The sequence below is a fragment of the Pleurodeles waltl genome, chromosome 3_1 (assembly GCF_031143425.1).
Source record: "Pleurodeles waltl isolate 20211129_DDA chromosome 3_1, aPleWal1.hap1.20221129, whole genome shotgun sequence".
In the NCBI taxonomy this organism is placed as follows: domain Eukaryota; kingdom Metazoa; phylum Chordata; class Amphibia; order Caudata; family Salamandridae; genus Pleurodeles; species Pleurodeles waltl.
This window is the reverse complement of record NC_090440.1, coordinates 1,705,629,238-1,705,652,002: the sequence shown is the minus strand read 5'-3', so window position 1 is coordinate 1,705,652,002 and position 22,765 is coordinate 1,705,629,238. Positions and strand designations below refer to the sequence as shown.

The window sequence follows — 22,765 nt, the reverse complement described above, 5'->3', positions numbered from 1 at the left end:
ATAGTTACAGGGGATCTGCAGAGCTCCCCGTAGCTACAAGCCACATATCACGCTAACTTGATCATCTATCTTTCACACTCGCTTCCCCATTACACCGCTAAGCGCTGTGTCCAGATTAGAGCATTCACTCACTCACAACTCCAGAATGCCTCCCACTTAGGCTCACAACAAAGACGACCTTCTACCCACCACGCAGTGCCCAACTCTAGCATGCTGAAAATGCCCTTCAGTGCTACACACTGGGACATGATGTAGGCTAGTGGGAAATTTAAATCACACTAGCTTAGTTCAAGTACTTTTGTGAATGCTGCGTTATGCTACTGATGTGAAATTCGGGAATTTAAAACATAACGCCATGTTGTGTAATGATGCTAACGTTTGCAATTAGAATTATAGCATGGGAGCATGGTAACAACGAGAACAACCAGAAGGCGACAAGCTTTTGTTCGCAGTTCTTGTGGATTTTGCACTTTTAGGAGCGCAAAATGCATCTTTGCTAAAATGTAGCACTAAATGACAGATTATCATTTTGCATATTTACGCATAATTTGGGCTAATTTCCCTGAAATTCTGGGTAATTATGCAAAAGCAAATTACACAAATTTTGCATACTGCACCCACTTTTATATTTGCTGCACCCTGGCACATAAGACCGACTCTGAGCAGTTCTGGTAGAGTATTATAGTAAATTATTTTCTCTTTAATTCACATTCATTCTTCATGGATGGTTACTTGAACAGGAAGATTAAGGTATTAACACTTCATTAGTACACAGTGTATGGAATGGACACTGTAAGTCATGTAGCACACATATCTGTCTGCTGAGCCTGCACTGTGTCCTGGGTTCATACTGACGTATGTTAATATATGTTGTGCAGATTTAAAGAGAGTACCATCACCTCAAAGGGTATCCTTGCATTGAGCAGGTGTGAGTCTAGCCACACCTATGTCCTAGTCGTCTACTCAAAAAGCCAGCTCAGCTGTTTCTTGCAGAATTCAACAAAGCAGGAGAAGGCTCCTATGCGTAGTAGGTCGTTACATGCTTTAGAAGTGATATAGGCAAGGCTGTATCCCCAGATATGGTTTTCCATATATGTGGGATTTGTGCATATAGGAGTCCTGATGAGTGGAGGTGTCTGGAAGGTTTGTAAAAGCAGATGGAATTGTTAAAGTGTGTTGGGCCTGCATTCTGTAGTGCCTTAAAAGTGTGGGTGAGGATGTTTGAATTGTGTTTGTTTATGAATCTGGAGCCAGTGGATCTTCTTTAGGTGTGGTGTGATGTGAGTGCTGCATGGGAGGTCAACAGTGATTCTGGTCGCCGAGTTCTAAATGGCCTGCAGCCTTCAGGTGAGTTTTTTTGTTGATCCTGGCATAGAGGGTAGTCCCATAGTCCAGCTTGCCAACATGTGTGATGGTTTTCCATGTGCATGTGTGAAGGTTTTCCAGGTGCAGACTGGGAGTCATAGCTAAATCTTCCTCAACATCTTGAAGGTATGGAAGCATGAGGCAGTGGCGGCAGTGATTTGTGCGGCCAAGCCGAGTTTGCTGTTGATAATGATCCAGAGGTTTTTTGCATGGGTGTCGTTTCTAGATCTGTTACCCACCAGGTGGAGTCCCACTGTGGTGTGCTCTTCGCAAAGATCACAATTTCGGTCTTGTCAGTATTCAGCTTAGACAGTTGGCCTTCATCCAGTGGGCGATTTTAGTCATGCAGGCATTGAACTTGATCTGGGCACTGGGTATCTTGTCTGTGAGGGAGAGAATGGGTTGCATGTCTTCACAGTAGGAGAGGACATTGATTTTGTGAGAGCAGATGATGCTGGAAAGACGGATCATGTATGTCTTGATGAAGGTCTGTCTCAGGGAGGATGCTTGCGGGACTATGCTGATAAAGTTATGGGCTTCTGAGGTGTACAGTGCCAGACTAACTGACTGGGTCCCTCCAGGCAGGAAGGAGCAGATCCATTGGAATTGGTGTCCTTGGATTCCAATGTCATGTAGGCATTAGAGGATGGACTCACAGGCTGTGTCAAATGCTGCAGAGAGGTCCAGAAGGATGAGAGCCACTGTGCCTCCTCTGTCCATAGTCATGTTGATGTCACCTGAGGCAGCGATGAAGGCAGTTTCGAATGCTGTGGTTGGGTCTCATACCAGACTGAGTGGTGTTGAAAAGTTGGTGGTTGTTGAGGTATTTTAATGATTTTCTCTAAGACCTTGGCCAGGAATGGTAGCAGGGAGAGCAATCTATAGTTGGTGAGCGTTGAAGGGTCCGCAGAGGGTTTCTTCAGCAATGGGTTGACAGTTGCATGTTTCCAAGCATCTGGGAAGGTCATGTAAGAGGTGGAGACATTCAGAATGGGTGTAGACATGGTTGAGGCAGGGGACTGATAGGGCCCCTGACTGGATAGTCATCATGGGGGTAGTGTTTTTTTCCGGTGTGATGAAGGGCCATGTGGATAGCATTGGTTCTTTGTATAATATAAGGCGGTATTTGGCGAGGTCTTTCAGGTCCGGTTGCATTCTGAATTTGCTGTAAATGGCGGTGATTTTGTTGCTAAAGAATTGAAAGAAGTTGCTGTAGAGGACCTGTGAAGGGGTGATCGAGCTGGAGGCGGCTGATGATGAGGTGAAATCTTTCACAGTGATATAGATTTCTGTGCTTCGTTTGGTGTGGGCATTGTCTGCATTTTCCTAGCTCATTCTCCGTTTGTGCTCCAGTTGTTTGCAGTGATGTTTTGTCAGGGTTCCTCCATGTACCAACTGGCCGGGGATCTGGATCTTGTTGTACTGCTGTGTTTGACGGGGGACAGGGAGTTGGCGCAGGAAGTGATCCAACTGTTGAAATTCTTAATGGCTTTGGAGAGGCTGTTGCTGTGTTTGAGTCAGTGGGTGTTGAAAGCAGTGTTCCAGTCCTTGTCTGTGATGCTGTTCCAGTTTCGGCGGGCTGGTCTGGCGGTGGTGCATGTGCTTTGGACCGGGATGAGGATACTGAACTTAACGAGGGCGTGGTCTGTCCAGGGCACTGCTGTGGCCTCGTCCACTCAGATGATGTCAAAGTTGGTGAAAATAGGGTCAGGAGGTATCCGACGATGTGGACAGGCTCCTTTACTTATTGGGTGAGGACCGGGCTTTCAGGGTCTTCAATCATAGGCATCTTCCTGCATTTGCTGCTGATGGAGGTTCATGTTATACTGTGCTATAGCAAAATCTTGAAAGGATTCTTTTATTAGTTTCATAATTGTCTCTCGATCCTGTACTTGGTCGCCTGGTGTCAAATGAAGCTGTATGTCGGTTCCCAGCCCACCAAAGTGAGCTTCTCACATTGCTCACTCGTAACCGTCTCCACACTGCCCGCTCGTGCAGGTTTACCATAGTGAACCCCCTCCCCCCCCCCCCCCCGCCACCCACCCTACTCCCACCCTGGGTGCACCCTTGCCTGCTTTAAAACTGGGCAGGCAGGTGAGCGGAAAACACATGCTCTCTGTTCGTTCAGATGTTAGTCCTTCCTCTGTGACTGGCAGGTGCCACTTTTAACTGTTATTTTAGCGAAGAGCCCCCAGTACCCTGTTTATTTTTGTTAGTACAGACTCACAGCTGACTTCATCAGCCTCCTCGTGACCTGTGCTGCTGTGTTAACTTGTGACATGAACTTCCTGGCCTCCGGTCTCTGCAGGGAGGGAAGCTAGGCCTAGGACGAGGTGGGGTGGTCGGGCGAGCTGCCGCTTGCCCCTGCGTGACAGCTGAAGGGGAGCAAGTGCCCCGGGAAGCATTAATGAGAGGCAGATGTGGCTGTCTGTCATAAGAAGGGTATTTTCTTTTAATTGAAGCTCAGTGTGGTTTCCTTCCAGATTCCCTGTGACTCTCGAATCTAAAACTTTGAGCCACGACAATGTAAGAGCGAGGGGCCCAGCGCAAACACTGCCGCCTTGCTTGTATTTTAAGAATATAAATCAGACAGACATATGTACAGAATGATAGCGCTTAACCTAGACTTTAGGCTCTTGAAGCTTACAAAAAGTCGGTATGTACAGATGAAACGTGAGAAAAAAACACGCAAAAATACCGAACGGGAATAGCACGGGCAGAAAAAAGCAGAGTCAGCCTCTAGTACTAAGCACAGAACACAGTGTGGGCACTGTCACGAGCAGCTTCTCACACACGCAGCAAGAACAGTACAGGTGCAATCAATGCTCACCTCATACACTTATCAGGATTTGCGTAAAAGCAGGGGTGCAAGCTTCCTTCTCACACAGTGAGTACAGCACGCTTGTAAGCAGGCAATGCTTCTCTCGTACAGAAACGGCTGCAAGGCAGCCCCTGTGCCAGCTTCCCTCAGATACAAAACAAGCACAGTGTGGATAGAAGCAGCAGTGCAAGTGCGTCCTTTTATGGGCTTGCTTGTCTGCTCTCAGAGGGATTGTATGTAAAATTTCCACCTAAAAGAAGGTCATTGTGTTGTGGTACACTTGTGCTTGCTCCGAGATTTCTATGAGGCAATAGAACAAGCACTGCCAAAGCCAATAGGGCTGGGTGGCAAATTAAGTCCTGTCTGAAACACTTCAAAAAAGTCTGCAGTGGTGAGAAAGAAACAACAGAAATCGATTGTTCTCTATACGAAAGCATCTATGAGATAAATGATATAATGTGTGATGACCGGTGCACTTTTGAGATGTATATACGTCCTTCATGTATGGAAATGCAAGTGTTTCATTGGCGATGGAATGATACACCAAACAACAAATAGTAAGTGAGAGAGTAATTCCCCGCTGGGTGGAACAAAAGCCCACTCTAGGCATAGTGTAAAAATATGGTAAAAACTGACAGCTGGGCTGTCAAGCCAGACCTAAAAATCATACTGTTCCACAATCTTATGTCCAGCGCTTTCCCTACCAGTGGGCTCTGGTGAATGGTCTGCATTCATCTTATGCCCTCATGCAACCACCCTCCACCTTGCCCTGCTATGCACTGTTGGTAAAACGCTTTCTTCGCTGCCACACATGTTCAGCTAAATGATGCTTTTAATTTTGTATGTGCAGTCCTCTCACATAACCACAAGGAATTTAATATAAACATTCCTGTCTCTTACCAAACACTATTTGCATTCATAAGAGATACATTTATTTTTATTAGTGCGATCTGAAGTTTCACACAAATGGTCAGTGTTGGCAGCAGACATGCCCAGGGGAGAATCTGTAGCCGCACAGTGCGCACCGTGCCAGCCAACCACAGGCCCCCAGTGCCACAGAAAGCCTCTATGTGACTGTGCCGTGGCTAGGTGGGTCTGTCAAGCTTCCGTAAAATATTGTAAAAGGCCCCTTTTGGTACTTATTTTCTATTTTCTTCGCTATTCTTTTCTGTCGTTGTTTTTACTATTTCCTTTTTTATGTTTTTTCTGTAAAACCTAGAGTTTTGCTTTTAATTACTTTATCCCACAAATATGTTAAAGGGTGCACTTCGGCAAGAAAGCAAACAGTGACACCTATCCACGAACCTGAGAAGCAGTTGCAACAGCATTTCAGGATCTTAAAATCTGATCATGACGTCACTCAAATAATCTGACGTCAGGCTGGCATATCATACCAGAAATTAAGCATCAGGCTGTGACATTACTCAAATGACATGTTCAAATGTGTCACCGTTCGAGGAACCTGATATTAGACTGTCACTCCTGCAACGTACTGCCAGACTATCATATCACTCAAGGAACCTGATACGAGATTGTTACAACACTCAAGTCTAGACTCAGTCATCACTTTAAGAGCCACTACAGACTCTAAGGCCCACTTTTATACTTTTTTAGGGCCGCATTTGCATCATTTTTTGACTCAAAAGCGGCGCAAACTTACAAAATACAATAGTGGCCCTGATTTATACTTTTTTGCATCACATTAGCGTAATGTTTTGACGCAAAAGCGGTGCAACCGTACAAAATTCAATTGTATTTTGTAAGTTTGCACCGTTTTTGGGTCACAAAAATCAGCACAAATGCAGCGCTAAAAAAGTATAAATATGGGCCTAACAGCCATATCAGACACAAAATAAGATCATCACTACTGGCACTGAAAGGTGATCCTAGACGTCACTCCAGGAAACTGACATATCCTTGTGTAACTACTCCTGGGATCTTTATGTGAGACTGTAATATCTGATATAAAACTAGGGCTTTGCCCAAGACCCTTACAGTGCTGAATGAATGTGGACATCACTCAAATAAAGTGTCATCTGAGTGGCTTCCCTCCAGGATCTTGACATCACACTGGGACATCACTTCAGGGCCCTGGCATTGTAATGTGACAACCGTCTAAGAACGCAACATCAGACTGTAACCACACTCCAAAAACCTAGTGTCAGATCGCAAGTGTCCCTCAACAAATTGTGATATCTCGCAAGATGTCTGGCATAGGGATGGGCTGCACCTATAATAGTTTGCATCATACTGGCATTCTCAAAATATGAATGTCCGATTGGGACAATATCCCTGGGATGAGAGTACATCCTGTGACAGTCTTTTGAAAGCAGGGCCTCAGAATGAGACGCAACCTTAGGATTCTGGCGCCAGGCCCTCACTGCAGGCCCAAATTAAACTGTGACACCGCTCTAGGAAAATTACGTCAAATGACTACATTATTCACGGGTTCTGGCATAGAACGTGAAACCACTCAGGAATCAAACACAAGTCCCCTAGACAAAACATATTTTAGAAAATATGTTTGTATTGACGAAAAGCAAAATTCATGCTTTGGTGGAAAATAAAATGAAAGTACGCAAGCAAATCGACAATGAAAATTGAGCCAAGACCAAGGGAAAGCACACGTTTTAAATTAAAACTCAGAGTAAAACGTCTTATAAGGCATCAATTAACATGTCAGACAGGTGTATGTAGCAGGCAGGTACGAGCTAATAGACAGAACAGATGTTACCAGTTTGCCTACAGTGAGCAGCATAAAAAGGGAGTACATAGTACTTGTTCTTGGTTGCTGCTTCCTGTTAGGAAGAGGTAACAGCTACAAGCTATAACCCCTTATTTCAAAGGAAAGTGCCCCTAATGAAGCCAGGGGCTCACAAACCACCTGAAGGTGGAGACCCAATGCTGGAGACAGTGAGGCAGTGTGGCTCCAAAGGTAATGCTGTTATACAGAGCCTTCTTTCAATGTTTGAAGGGTATGCAGTGCTCAATTTGTGAAAATAGAGTGTGTTGGGACCCGAATCTTCACTCAGAAGCCCATGCCCAGTGCAATTAAACATCAGCACACCAAATACCAAGGCTGCATAAGCCTAAATCCACCTCACAGTAGCGAAACATTAACCCGCACAGCCCTTGTGGTGCGGGAGACAGAGGTTCCAGAGCTCCAGGAGGCCCCTGGCCTGAGAGCTCCTGACTGGATCCAGGGTAGGGGGGCTCTGTGGCCCTCCCCATGTACTTTGTAGGGGCCCCCCCCTCAAGTTTCATGAGGCCACTGCCACCTCAAGCCTCTTTAATCCACTGCTAGACACCCCCTTCACCTATATCTCGCTCTTGGATGTTCCTGCTTCTGCCCTTTCTAGTTCCATCTTTCTTGTCCTCCATCTTTCCGATGTGTTTGTTTTCCCTCCCTTGCTCTCAGTAAATATCTGATGCAGACAAATAACTGTCCCCCAAAATAGGTACCTGTGTCCCTCACCGACAACCACTGGCTCAAATTAACTCCCTTTGAGCCAGTGGTTGTCTAACTCTGCCTGTCTTTGTAGTCACATCCTTTGATGTATACTTCGGAGGGCAGGGAGAATTTGGTGATCGGTTATTTATAACAGACAAGGCCTTCACCCCAATAGAGGCTTGGCTAACTCATTCTCCTTGCCAATATATCAAAACCACCAGACGTAGTACCTCTAAGCAGCTCAACACGCTACATGACTGGTGGCTAGAAAGATACTGCAAATCAGCGATGAGATTACCAATAGTGCAGTAGGTGCAGTGGTACCGGGACTACGTGGACCTCTGCTGTTGCTGTATTTTGCCACCAAGCTGTGTCTGGGGGAGGGCAGTTTCCTTGCTTGCTTGAGGGCACACTAAGGACAAAACCCACTCCGGAGGGTAGCTCAAGGCGATGCAGAAGCTTTATAGTCCAAGGTCCCCGGCTGTGACAAGTGCTCCTCAGACCATTAGTGCTGAGTCCAACAATCTCACATTTGCAAGAAACTCAACAGTTATCTTTTCTGAACACATTCTTGTGCTGTTCGTTCTGAGCAGAAGGCACTTTGAGGTTACACAGTTCGCAGAACTGAGCTATACATCATTCATATCTTTGCTTGAAGGCTTCACAGTCCAGAGGATCTGCAACGTAACCCGTAGCAGTGGACTAAGGTGAATTTCTCTTCTTTCTCCCATCACAAGGCTAAGAGCTGTGATCCAAGTCAGGATTAGAGCACCACCCTAGTCACTCATTCACACAACAAGACTCTTCCCACAACACGTTTCATTGCAATTACAGCAGCTTTCCAAACAGGCTCCCTGTCACAGTGTAGTGTTCTGATGTGCTCCTGTCCCGCAAAAGTGGAATGAGGCACTATACAAATTCAATTATAATTACAGTATTACCTGCACAGAATTCTACACCGCTCTCTCTAACCTAAAATAGCTGTGCCTCCTCCAAATATGTACAGAGAGGAGTCAGGCAACCATCTGTTTGGGCACCTACTCTGGAATTTCCTCAGCCAAGCTAGATCCATATCAAGGCTGTCACTCTCATGTGCTATTGCTCAGATGTAAGATGTTGAAATTTGACTTGCACAGATAGTAAAGATGATAATCCTTGTAAAGCTTTTTTCTTTTATTCTTTTTTTCTTTTGCAAATAAATAAGTGTCTTTTAAAAAGGTGTGTGAGTTTTCACATTGAAATGAATGCAGTATGGTTCCTTAGGGATTTATTTAGCTTTTTTTAAAAAAAACACTGCAACGTTTGTGAACTTCAAGAAGGCTGGAAAGTTTGATGGAAGAAAAGTGTTGAAAATGTGCACACCTCACCCCTTCAAAAGGCCCTAAAATCCTTTTACGAGCATATGATAGAAATAGCAGACTTTTGGCAGGACAGACATGCACCAAGGGAATGGTCATTTGGCTGAGTGTGCCGAACGCACGTTTGGAAATAGCTTGCTTTCTAGATGAAGTGTCCAAAAATAGAAGTTTAAATTTGAAAATATTTTTTTTTTCTTTGGGCCACTCCACATGCTGCTCATTCTGAGTCCACAAAGGTCTGAGTTAATGGTGTTTGAGGTAAAACTGATTGCTATTATCTGATACTTATTATTAAAACCTGATACTCCCCGGCACCTGAGCTGCACTCCTTAAACATGGGACATACTCAAAAAAAGTATTTATGAGCTAAATAACGTTTTCTTTTTATATGTAAATGTGTGACGCTTAGGGGTAAAATAAAGCAGCATTTCACAGATCCCAGGCAAAGCCCCGTGAATTGGAAAATAAATTGAAAAGTCAGTAGTTCTTGCCTTTTGGGACAATCGACCTGCCAATGCAGTTTGAGGATGCCATTCAGAATCAGAAAAAATGCATTTTTCTAATGCTGCACGGCTTTGCCAAAAAAGAAAAAAAGGCACAATGATGTGACTGTGGCTGCAGATCGCATCATTCCGCAGTCACAAACATATTTTACCATGCATGTGTGCCCCTAGAGAATGACACAGGTGCCACTATCCTTTTTTAATTTACTGATCCATCATGTTGGGCGCCATTTGCAGCAACAAAGAAAAATACATTTTTAGCACGAAAATAAACAATAAAACTGAAGACAACTCTGTACTTAAGTGTGGGGAATGGAAGAACTGTGAGGGGGGAAGGTGAAAAAGCAGCACATAAGGCAGAGAGCAAGAAGAGAGGCATGGGTGAAGCACACGATCGAGGGAGCAACACAGGGCAGGTAGAGAAGCACACGAGGGAGAGAGCAATGTGCAGCAGGGCAGAAAGGTGTGTTTGGATGGAGAAGCGCACGAGAGAGCAAGCAGCATATGAAAATGAGAGCAACATAAGGTGAGGGAAGGGTTCGAGATAGTTAGCAATAAAGAACACATGGTGGGTCATTAAGTGGGGGAGAAGCACATAAGAGGTCTGGAAAAGATATACACTGTCATGGAGTGCTTAACCAAAAAGAAAAAGTAGTTCCCTGAGAGTGTGCAGTGGAAGGACAAAAGGCAGCCAATTAAAAGGATAGTATGGAGGCTATGCTGCTTGGAATGGACAAACACAAGCAGAGGAAGGCAAGCCATCAAATAAGAACCTAGCAAATGAAAGTGAGAATAAAGCCAACCAATGGTAATCAATGGGTGGGCTCTAAGCCCAATGAAAGTTCACAGAAGGCGTTATGCAAATAGACAGCCTGCGCTATCTGGTATCACGACCTAACCAGTGATGAAGGAGTCAAGTAACAGGCAGGTGTAGGCACTCATTTTTTTGTATAGTTGTGGTCGATATCACAGCTATAAATACATATTTAAGGCTGCCCGATTAAAAAACAGTTGTTCATAAACCCAGTCTATTCTGCTTCTCACTCATGTTATCTAACATAAGTTCTTTTTCAGTGAAAAACTCTGTGAGTGCATGCACTTGACATTGCAAGTCTGTACTTTTGTCAGTGGAAATCAGAAATCCTTTGTTTATCCTTCCATTTGAATGATTTGATACAACTTTTCCACTGTGTGAAATAACCGATTCACTACCTTACATAGCACGTTATTTCTAAAATACACCCAGGTTGCAGGAAATCCTACTATAGATAAACAACACAGGAGATCTAAGCGTCGCCCCTTAGCTAAGTGTGATAGCAGCAGTGTGACTAGAACAGCTCTAGAGTGTCAAAGAGAATGTACAAACGCTGTTGCTATAGCGAGGGACTTCTTATTAGAAACGTAGAGCCAGATCTAAAAGAAAGTGGTACATTGGTCCCGATGTGCCACTTTTCTTGCCCCCCACCACCGCCACCTAACAACACTGTGGTACTATAAGGTGCACCATGGTGCTCGTTTCGACAATAGTGTCATAATTTATGGCGCTATTGTGGTTCTTTGATGGATTAGCTCCATAAATTATGGCGCTAATGCAGCAAAGTACTGGGGATGCCCATTGGTTATTATAGGCCCGTCACTTTAACGCCTGCCTTGTGCAGGCATTCAAAATTACAGAAAAAATGAAGCAGTGAAATCTTGTAGATTTCAGTGCGCCATTTTTTGTGGCCTCCCAGCTCCACAACGCCCCCCTTGCATACATTATGCCTGGTGCAGGCATAATGTGGCGCATGGGGTTGCAAAGTGGCGCAGTGCATGCATTGCATCACTTTGTAAATATGGCGAATGGGAATGGCCTCCTTAACGCCACATTAGCGTCAGAAAAAAATAACACCAATGTGGCTTGAGGAGGCGCAAGGGCCTTGCAAATCTGGCCCTTACGGGATATCTTGCCTCGTGCTTGAAGCCTGGTGGGGCGGACAGAAGCCTTGCTCTCCATCCCCTATTCTGGAAGCCAGTTTGCGCTTTGTTCTCAGCTCCGTGCAAGGCCGAGTCAGGCAGCTAATTGCTGTTTAGAAGTACAGCTCGACAGCAGCTCCCTCTAGTGGAACCGCGGAGTTATCCCGATTAATGTCCTTTGTCAGGAGACCCTTTATGGACTTGTAATTGTTCTGTCACATTATGACTATCAGGAGGTTGTCGAACCTAGTAGTTGTTGCCACACTTTATCGTATTGCCACATTTTATATTACTGTGGGCATGTAACAATGAAACAGATGTTGCACATTCTGAATGGGCGCGACAATCACACCGTGTTTATGAAGGTGATTCGGACAACATATGGTAGGTTGTTGAATCTGAGGCGAGGGAACAATATAATTTATACATTTATAAATTTAATAGGGGTGTCACATTGTCACTCGAGTTTGTGGTATTTCTCTGCGAATTTCAGATTTAAGAAACACTGAAGTTTAAATGTTTGTTTTTATATTTGATATGTGTGTCACATTTCAGCTGTGCATTGTGGTGAATGGCTGCTGTAACGTTAGAATATGTTCATGGAACAGATCGGATAGGGTAGTGGCTGTGACTTAGTAGATTTGTAGTGTCACACTGTGACTAGTTGAGTTGATGGATCTGATACTGTGGGTAACACTGGAGGAGATGCTTTTCTAGAGCTCTGGTGAGGAGCATGAAAAGTCTTCCCTTCTGGGATTTGACTTGCACTTCTTAGTCTCTATATTGACAATGTTAAGAGTGCTTGTGTTGTCCTTGACCCCCGAGACCTTGATTTTGCCTACCATGAGGATGAGTCGCATTGGGACTCATTGACAATATTGCTAGTGGCATGCCAGCGCTCTGTATCAGCAGAGGCATCCTTGCTCCCAGCAGAAGACCGCCATACTTAGAGATCTACACTGTGTCAACAGGGACCGTTGTAGCAAAACTGCTTCCACTAATTCAACAAAAGCACTTTCCGCAAAGCGGAAATTGGTCATTTACCATATCATGAAGGTCAGTCACCACTGTTGTTTGTTATGCATAAATAAACCCTCTTAGGGGTGGGGCTTATGACAAGCTGAAGTGCATAGCCCTGTGGTGGACGAGATCTTGGTGGAGAGTATCTCATTGCAGACTCAGCAGATGTTCCAGCATGCAAAACCTGGGAACTGGTCTCTGCTCTCTTCCCCCTACAGATAGCAGGCAGTGAAAAAGGAGCATACTAGGGGGCTTATTTACAAGCCCCTTGCACCACCGGAGCGTCACATTCTGCGACGCTCCACTGTCGCTGTTCCCTGCACCATGTGTACAAGGCGGTGTTAAGCCACTTTTCATGGCTTAAGGCGGCCTTGTAAATATGGGCTACCCAACTCAGTTTCTTGCGGCAAAGGGGCATGCAAAGTGAGTTTGCTGTGGGCGTACCCACAAAACACCCGTTGTTTTTTGACACAGCCCCAGATTCATGAAAAATCGTAAACCTGAGGTAGTGCCAAAAACTAACATCAGCCCAGCACACACGGAAGGAACAAATCGTCATTACTTATTGTTTTTGTGCAGGAAGATGTTCCTTCCTGCACAAAAACAATCACCCCCACAACACAGATACCCTTGCACCCTGGCGTAAGGGTGACTGCGTTGGCACTAGGCAGCTGAATTAGTGCCGGCACAGGGGAGAACGCACGGATGCGCTGGATTCTTGTAAATACGGCAATACCTGTGTTCTGGAAACTTCGCAGCTCGGCGCAGCAAAATTGCTTGCAGCACCGAGCTGTGTCATTTCCTAGTAAATTAGGCCCTAGGTTTTCTTCCTCCTTGTCCTTTCAAAGTTATACTGCGGTTGTCAGTTTCTCCTGAGCTTTACATATCTTATCGTCATAAATGATGTTTGCTCTTGGATTCATTAAGTTCGTTCCTCTCTCTGCCATGGTTGTGTAGATTATTTCTGTGTCTTTGGCCAAGGGTAGATAAGGGCTGGCTTGATATGGATTTCCTTTTCATTTTCTTCAACCCCGCTTTGATTACAAATATTTTTGCGCTCTCAGCCTATTTATGAGATTGTTGGACATGACTAGGGAGAGTGCAGGGTATTGTCCCACGGTTTTGGAGCTATAATCATCTTCAGCCAACTATTCCTTCACCTTTGTGTTCTGGATATCCTTCAAAGCTTCATCACATTGTTGCTCTTTGTTGTATTCAGTGCTGGTGTCTTTCTGTTTCTTTCTTCTATATGATTGTACTTTAAAAACGCTTTCTCTATGTCTGTAGAATGGAAATTAGTCAATCTGTTTTTTTTTTCCAATAGGAGATTCAATTAGGGTCATTCAATTTGTCACTTCCGAGGAAAAGAATCTTCCTGGTAGAGAAAGAAAACATTGGAGTGTGGTTGAACAACTGGTGATCTAGGAGAGCAAACTAGCCCTTTCGCCACTTTGTGTGTATCATGTGTGCAAACTACCTGGGTTTGTGGCTCACAGTATAGGTTTTCAGTGAGTGTGATTGATAGTGAGCAGAATCGTTTAACTTTATTCATTGTGGCTCTAGTCAGGGTGAATGTGTTTGCATTAACTTTATGTTCTTCACGTCTACTTGCATAATCCTGGCTGTGGCAAGTCTTACTTTTAGTTTGTTCTCTTTGTACCATCACAAAGTTCAATCTATTTGTGTTTGGGTGCCAGGGCCAGGTTTCTCAATTAGATTAAAATTCCCGCATAACTTTTGTGTGCATATTTCTTCTGATCCGTCATAGTTTATTCTAGTTATTTTTTTCTACATTTCTCATTTCTCCGGGCATAAAATATTTATAAAGTTTCATAGAAAGTTTGTCTATATTTGATACGTTGGATTTTCCATTGTGTACATGAATGTGCTAAAATTATTTTCTTAAAGCTCAATAAAAATTCATGAAAGTAATAACATCTATCCTTATGACATTAACAGAAGGATAGTGTACTTGCAAAAATGTGGGCATCTTGTGTGCATATTTTAATAGTGCAGATATTTTAGAGGGAGAGTAAACCTGTTTACTTTTATTACTTTTAAAGTGACAGTGTTTGAGAATTCCATTAAATTGTAAAGCTGCTTACCACTAGGCATGCTCCATTAAGCTAATACCTCAGTGTATATTCCATGTGCTGCTGCCTTGCCAGTTTCCTCTCTCTTGCAGGACTTTTCAAATTGATACTTACCTTGCGCACTAGTTGATTGATGCACTGTTTCAAACTGTGGTACGGTCGAAGACGTGCAATCAATAACTGTGCCACCATGCCTTATAATTAATAAAGTGCATTATTGTACAGGAGAGGATTTCTGTTTAAGGCACTTTGCAGCAGTATCATCAGCCATTTCTAACACAGTTTATTCTGAACTGCTAGTCATTACACATCCCTCCGCTATCTGTCGCTCGATGAGCAAAACACTGGAGGTGTTATTAAAAATTACTGATAATATGGGAAAATACAGTATCTGCAAAAAACCGTTACCGCAATCTGCTGTATTTACAGAATGTCCAATTACTGCATCATTCTGAGTTTCTCACCCTGTCACTGGGAATAACACGACAACGCTATTTGTTGCACCTTTTCGTAAGTGCAAACGGTGCAATGACCCAATTTGTCCCTTCACAACTTTTGCCATATTTTACCTCATGAAAACCATGCAAGGAAAAAATTTACAGGTGCAGTAATTACTGCAAAACCAGTGTTTGTATCCGAATTTAAATTAAAACAGGACTCCGAGATCTACCCTATGGTGCATATAAACAGTAACATTTGCAGGGACGAGTTCAGCAATATCAAGGAGGGACAAAGGTAGACCACCTTTAACTGAGTCTTAGCTTATTACTATACTAATGGGCTTTCTGTATGTTGTTTAGTATGCACAGTGATTAATTAGCAAAAAAAAAATTAAGTACAGGAACCCTAAGAGTTTCCTCGAAGCTAGCTGCCAAATGTCAAGGTTCCCCGAGTACCAAGACCGCCTAGTCCTGATTGCACCTCGTAGCTCTCTCCACTTCCTGTCTCTTCATCTCATTCTCGTAGGTTCTTTTCCATCCATACTTTCTCTCTTTGTCACTGGTTTTCATCTTTCTGTTTCTCCTTCTTTTTCTTTTTTTCTGTCTTTTGCTCCAGGTCAAGGTCTGATGATAAATAATAGGACCCAGTCCCAAAAATTAGTCACCACCTGCAGCTACCGGCAAATATTAGCCCTGGGTATGAGTTGCAGTGTTTTCTTCTGCGTCTTTCCGCCTTGATTATGAATTTACTGATAGTAACGTCACAATGGCTGCGGTGGGAGCAGCATCAGAGGCAGCCGTTTCCACCATGGTTCCAGGCTAGAGCAGAATAACTGACGAATAAACTGTGATCATATTGCAACCACTGGTCATTTCTGCAGCCATACTCCAGCACAAAAGGCTGCCAGAGACCATATTACTGAAAAGTGGGTGATAATACCATCACAGCTCCCAGAGATTTCTACAATTGAGGCAGAGAAGAGAGGCTCTAGAAGGGAGGCTCTCTAGTAAGCCATTTACAGGGCATGTTTTACCTTCACCACAGCACCGGTGGGGACTAAATAAGCCTTTTTAGATATAAATGATGTTTTGAACTAGCCAGTTGAACCTATCTACTAACAGAAACTTTTCGTAGACTTGTTCATTTTTTTAGAACAACACAGGAGATTTTATATTTCATATGGTCATTCTGTAACTTTAACAGCAAATACATGGAAACATTGGATCCTTGGGGTGGCAGGGTTGATGAACATGATCTCACACAGAAACCTGCTGTCTGGCAAAGCTTCTCCTGGCATCACGTTTTAGATTTAATGGGGTATGTCAAGCTTTTGCTCAAGTTATGTTGTTCTTACTAAGGGGCATATTTACTAGAAGTGGCGCAGCGTTGCCGCTGCGCCAAAATTGGCAGTACCATGCTGCATCACTTCGAAAATGCAGAAATGCACTGTATTTAAAAGAATACGGAGCATCTCTGGGTTTCTCCCTGTGCCAGTGCTAAATTAGCTGCTCAGCACCAACGCAGACACCCGTGCCCCAAGGTGCAAAGATGGCTGTGTTGCGAGGGAGATTGTTTTTGTGCAGGAAGGGACACCATCCTGCACCAAAACAATCTTTAATGGTGAGTTGCTCCTTCTATGCAGAATGCAGCACACGTAGAAAGGCAAAAAACGAGGAGAAATTAAAGCATTTATCCTCGTTGTGCCATGCTAACGCCACAACTGGGGGTTACGTTAGATTTTGGCACTGCCTCATGTTTATGAAATCTTGGAAATCTGGGACAGCATCAAAATGCAAAGGGTGTTGCTGTGGAATGCCCACAGCAACACCCATTGCATGTGCCTTACAGGCAAAGTGCGGCACGTTAAGGGACCATATTTACAAGGTGGCATTAAGCCACAAAAAGTAGTTTAACGCTGTGTTGTAAATATGGAGCAGTGCACAGCATCACCAGAGCATCACAGAAAGTGATGCCCCGGTGGCACTAGGGGCTTGTAAATATGCCCATAAGTGTAACACATTTTTAATCAAAATGACTCCTTCTGATGTGGTAACTCAATGGATCTGATGTGGAGAAAAGATGTTGAGGTGTCCCAGTGTTACTTGGTGTTTCTAACTGGGAGTGCCTATTTTGACACTGAGTTGATCCATCTGGCACTGTAACACAATGGATCTGATAGGGTACATCTCACCATGGTTGATCAAATTTAGCGGGGTGTGTTACGGTTTGCTTGGTGGACTTGAACAAGTGTCTCAGTCACTGGCCTGGTGTATCAAGCAGGGTTTGTCACACTGCGGCTCAATGGGTTTGAATGTTGAGCCATACTCACAGTGTAAAATACATTTTCTCATAGCGTCAGCACTGTAACTTTGTAAGTTTGACTTGATAAAACCATAGGTCCAGCACAGTGACTGCTTTCCTTTATCTCATTGCTCTGTCACCCGGTAACTCTTTAAGTTGTAAGATCCTGCAAGGTGTGTCCCCTTCACTCACTTTCACTGGTTGATCACCTAGGATGCACTCCACTGTCTTTTAAGTCTACGAAATGAATCTGAAGTGATGTTGAAATCGAACTTTTTCTATTTGTTATGGAATACACTAAAAACGATTGTCTTCTTGTTCTTATCTTTTGCAGGTTCTCAGGCTGTTCATGAGAAGGCACCTCTGGTGAAGGCTCTGCTCCTGGCAGGGCCCCCTGGGGTGGGGAAGAAGATGCTGGTCCATGCCCTCTGCAAGGAAACAGGAGCCAACCTCTTCAACCTATCCGCAGCCAACATCGCCGGCAAATATCCAGGGAAGAGTGGCTTGCTTATGATGCTGCACATGGTGTTCAAGGTAAGGGGAGAGTGCTAACAGTCAGGCAAAAGACTAAGGGCCTGATTTATGAAAAGTTAGGGCCGCCTTTGCGTCATTTTTTGACGCAAAAGTGGTGCAAACTTACAAAATATAATTATTTTTTGATGCAAAAGTGGTGCAAACTTACAAAATATAATCATATTTTTTATATTTGCACAGCTTTTGCGTCATAAAATTACGCAAAGTCGGCCCTAACTTTTCATAAATCAGGCCCTAACTGTGCATTGGCAATATCAACTTCAAATCCCTATTAAACAAATATCTTCAGTTCCTAAAATGTTACCAATCAAAGCACAGTGAATAAAAAAATCTGAAAAGGCAAGATAAGCAATTCGTGAAAAGAAAAACAAAAGGTTGTGGTGGGTTATATCTATACCTATCATGACCAATGCAACAAGGAGGATCGTGCAAGGAAGTGTGATGAAGGAGATGAAACACAAAAGAGTATCATAGGTCTAGAGGGATGGGAAAAGGAGTGAGGAAGGAGATAGATCACTAGGTGGGTTAGGAGGGTTGGATGCAGGGTAGGCTCCAGCAGATAGGCTAGGTGTGACAGGCCCAAACAAGGGAGGCCTTACGCCTTACACCTTACGCCCTTCACAAAAGGACAAAGCACTTTTTTTGAAGCTTCTTATAGTCCTGCATCCCTTCCACTCTTTGCATATTTGCTTCGCTAAGAAAACAACTAGCAATGACTTGAACTATTTAAGCGTTCCTACTCTCTAAGACCAAAGGTTTAAATTTCGAACCCTTTGCAAACAAGATTTGCCACGGATCAGAATTCAGGAGTGTGCGATAATTATCACCTCCTCGTTGTTTTCTCCTGACTGATTTTGCCAGATTAAGTCTGGTAAAAGTTTTGTGGGTAAACGCCCAGGAAACAAATGCGAAAAATGTAGAATTTTATGCGTTGAATAAAATTTCTCGTACTATGCCTCTTGGAATAAGACATATTTACCACCTGACAGTACCCCACCTTGAACCTGTGTGATAAATACTTCATCACCCCATTCTGGCCCTTTTTAACCAGGGCCTCAAAGTGTACAGAAATCGTTGAGAAGTTAGCAAGGATGAAAGCTTTTATACTGCATTGTATAGTAACCCCCACTATATAGCATTTAATTCACATGAAGAGCCACAGAAGGTATTTTGATTGATGGGCAGCATGCTTCTCTTTTGATTTTGGACCACGATTTAGAGCTCACTGGGGTAGATATGGGCTTCGATTAGTCTTTGCTCTAGCTGGATAACAAATGCCATTGTAGTCACCTGAAGAGCTGCTGCTGCTTCATTCCTTCTCCATCCAGACAAGAGAGCAGAGTAACCTCCGGTAGTATACACTAAAAAGAAAACATTGTTTAATGGACAACGATATGAAAGAATCTGTAAACTATTATGCCTTTCCAAGATAAAATAAACAAAAATGTTATGCAAGCAGAATATACATCTTAGTGCTGATTTGTTTTATTTATAACCTTAATTAATGAAAGAAATGTTGCTTTTTGAAACCTGGTTAAGATGAAGAATGTTCTCTTATTCTTTCTGCTTAATGTTCATTATATGCCTAGGCGTATTGTGTGTGTGTATGTATGTGCCACTATCACACCTACTGCACAGATCTATCTGTAACCTTCAGGACAGAGATCTAAATCCCATCAGAGACCAGGAACATAAGAAACCACAAGGGTATCATGCTGAGAAATGCAAGGAGAGGACTCCTTTAGACTCACACAGACTTTCAGGGTAAAGGTGAAAGGTGGCAGAGGAGACCTCCTAAGTGCCCAAGGGGTCATTTGTGCCACAGGGGAAGTGGTACTCTGTATGAGAGAAGCATAATAGCCTTTAATCCTTCTGAGATTCAATAGTAGTTTTTCTTTACAAGCCATCTCTTATGAAGATGATGTCGTACCCTTGTCCTTCATCAAAGCTCTCTCCAAATATTCTTTTACACCCCTATTCACCATTGTGACTAAAGGTACTCTCCCTAAATGTATGTTCTCAGAAGCTCTCAAGACAGGCCAGATCATCCCACTTCAAAAGACACTTGCAGTAGACCATGAGGCCCTTGCCAACTACTGACCCATTATTTATCTCCCCTTCATGGTCAACATCATTGAAAAACAGTGTGTTCTGAACTCCAAGATCACATCATTGTAAACCATCTCCAGCACAACTACCAATCTAGCCTGAGATTATGCATTGTAGACAGCGCCTTTCTAATCGCAGATGAAGATGACCCCTGCTCCTGATTCACTAGTTCTCTCAGTCACCTTCAAGCCCATCAACCATCCCCCCACATCCACACCATGAATTCTCAAATGGGATTCACTGGCACTGTCGACATTTTTTAAGGTTGGTTATCGGGCTAAACAACTAGAGACTCCATTTTAGTTGATTCACGCTCTAGTTGCCCATCACTGCCCCAATCATGGCCTATATAAAGAAAGCCTGGTGCGGATGTTCGCAGTGATTGCGCTGCTGGTGTGCCAAAGGCGCTCCAAATGCAAGCCCGTCCTAAGCTGTTGGGGACTGTTTTGCGATCAAGGCTAGCCACTATCCTCGTTCCAAAGCATCTCACGTGTATTGTCAAACTTACATGAGGGGAGAGTTACTTCAGCTCAATCCTCTCTGAAAAGGATGTTGAAGGCGGCCAGCAGAGGAGTTTAGGGGATTAACCTTTCACAATAAGTATGAATTTTTGCTTAATTGCATCCCATCCCCACCTTTTAGGGCACACCTTTCTACCTCCGAGGTGTATCTGGCTGATAGCATCATGGTCTCTTCCGGCAGTGCCTTCTCTTCCAAATCTACTTTTAAGGCCAGTTAAGTGAACATGCTCTCTTTGCCTAAATATGCTTGGTTTATCTCACAACTGTTATACGACTCCAATACTGATGCCTTGTCTCGAGCTGAAACCTGTTTACATTCAGAGTTGGGCCCTGTTATTTTTCAAACCGTTCCTCCATGGCTTGTCATTCAATGCAGTACTTTTCTGGCTCACTAAATTAAGGAAGGTTAAAAACACATGGGATTTTGTATCTCTCTCACCGCAAAACTCCCCTTCTCCAGTGATCTGGTTTAGCGACTTCCGGTCCAGGAGAGAGAATTTATGGAATCTTGGGACGATGCGATCTGCCCAGTGACTCTTCAGTATTCTAACTTGACTGTGCTGGGAGATTTTAATCTGCATGTGGCCATCAAAAGCTACTGGGCTTGCATTGGTTGCCCACTGCCACGCTCTTGGCCTGCACCAATTTGTCTCCCATGCCACGCATCATCTTCTCAAATCTTCCTCTGTCCCTGAAACTTATTCCCCTCTTCCATTATCAGACCATTTTTGTTTTTGTTTTTTGGGGACATCGGTAAGATAAAGATTTGTACTGTCAGCCAGAGTTCGTTGGAGGTGAAAGTGTGGAGTGGAAACGTTGATATGGCTGGCCTGAATTCCCTGTTATGGTCCTCAAAACCCGCTTATTCAGGTGTTATGGACACTGATGCCAAACTATTCAATAATTAGCTACAGGTGGCGGTATGCTTGCTAGTTCCCTCAAGCTCAGCCAAACAAAGAGGACCTTCTGTACCTTGGCTCTCACTTGAACTCCTGTCTTTAAAGAGCAAGTGTAAACAATTTGAACGAAGGTGCCAGTGGAACTATAGTCCCACTCGCAAAGATTGTTATAAATTGGCCCTAAAGGATCATTACACTATTAAAATGCTCAACATTCTTTTTATGTTCATCAGACTGCTATGGCCGAGAATGAATTTAGGGAGATCTTTAAAATTGTAAAATCTTATTTGACCCCATCAGCACACAGTTTGTCAGTTCTGGTCTTCACTGATCTTTGTGAGCAATTATCCTTCTTTAAAAAAAAAGATAAGATTCTCAAGATTTATGAGGGCTTTACTCCATCAGCATCTGCTGTAGGCTCCAGAGGAGTAGAGGATTTAAGGCCAAAAACCTATTGTTTCGTGCTCTCTCACAAAGCAGAAAACTATTTGTTTGGCTCAAACTCAGCAGGCTTAGGGCCAGATTTACAAGAAAGTGGTGCTTTACAGATGTAATTGGCGCATTACAGCTGTAACACACCACTTTTCTTGCACCCCCCGACGGCACCTAACGACAGCATGGTAGTGCCGTATTTACAATACAGCGTAGCATGGTGCATGTTAGGACAATAGAGTCATAATTTATGATACTGTTGTGGTACTTTGCAGGATTAGTGCCATAAATTTTGGTGCTAATCCTGCAAAGTAAAGGGAGGCCTATTGAAAGTAATGGGGGCGTCATTTTAACGCCAGCTCTGAGCAGGCATTAAAAATGATGCTAAAAATGTCACAATGAAATGTTGTGAATTTCACTGCACTATGTTTATGGACCTCCCAACACCGTCACGTCCCCCTTGCGCACATTATGCCTGGCAGGCATAATGTGGCACAAAGGGTCGCAAAGTGGCGCAATATGTCACTTTGTCAATATGGCGAAAGAGAATGGCCTCCTTAATGCCACATTAGCGTAAAAAAAATGACGTTTGTGTGGCACGACAAGGTGCTGGGGTCTTGTACATCTGGCCCTTTGTCTCAATGTAAATCCAGCTCCCCTATGTATCCAGGCCCCACAGCCCTATTCAGTCTTTTTGCATAAACCTATAGCCCCTGCTCTTAACAAGTTCCTTAATTGGTTCTTGAAGACAGGTGTTGTTCTGGCCTGCTTGAAGAGGGCTAAAGTTATTTCTCTCCTAAAAAAGCCATCTGCCGATCCTCCCTTCTTGTCCAACTATCGTCCCATCTCTTTCTTCCCTGCGGTCACCAAAATGTTGGAAAGCTTTGTTAATGTACAGATGACCACATATTTGGAGGCAAATAACTTACTTCACTGCACTCAATCAGGCTTTCATCCACAG

The 22,765-nt window shown here is 43.7% G+C and overlaps 1 protein-coding gene across 3 annotated transcripts in view; it reads left to right on the top strand.

Moving 5' to 3' along the window:
• IQCA1 (IQ motif containing with AAA domain 1) overlaps positions 1-22,765 on the top strand; it is a 692,773-nt gene that overhangs the window by 599,270 nt on the left and 70,738 nt on the right. For all 3 annotated transcript variants that reach the window (XM_069225557.1, XM_069225559.1, XM_069225558.1), the window contains one exon: positions 17,644-17,843. In XM_069225557.1, the coding sequence (XP_069081658.1) occupies positions 17,644-17,843 (200 nt within the window). The remainder of the gene's footprint in view (positions 1-17,643; positions 17,844-22,765) is intronic.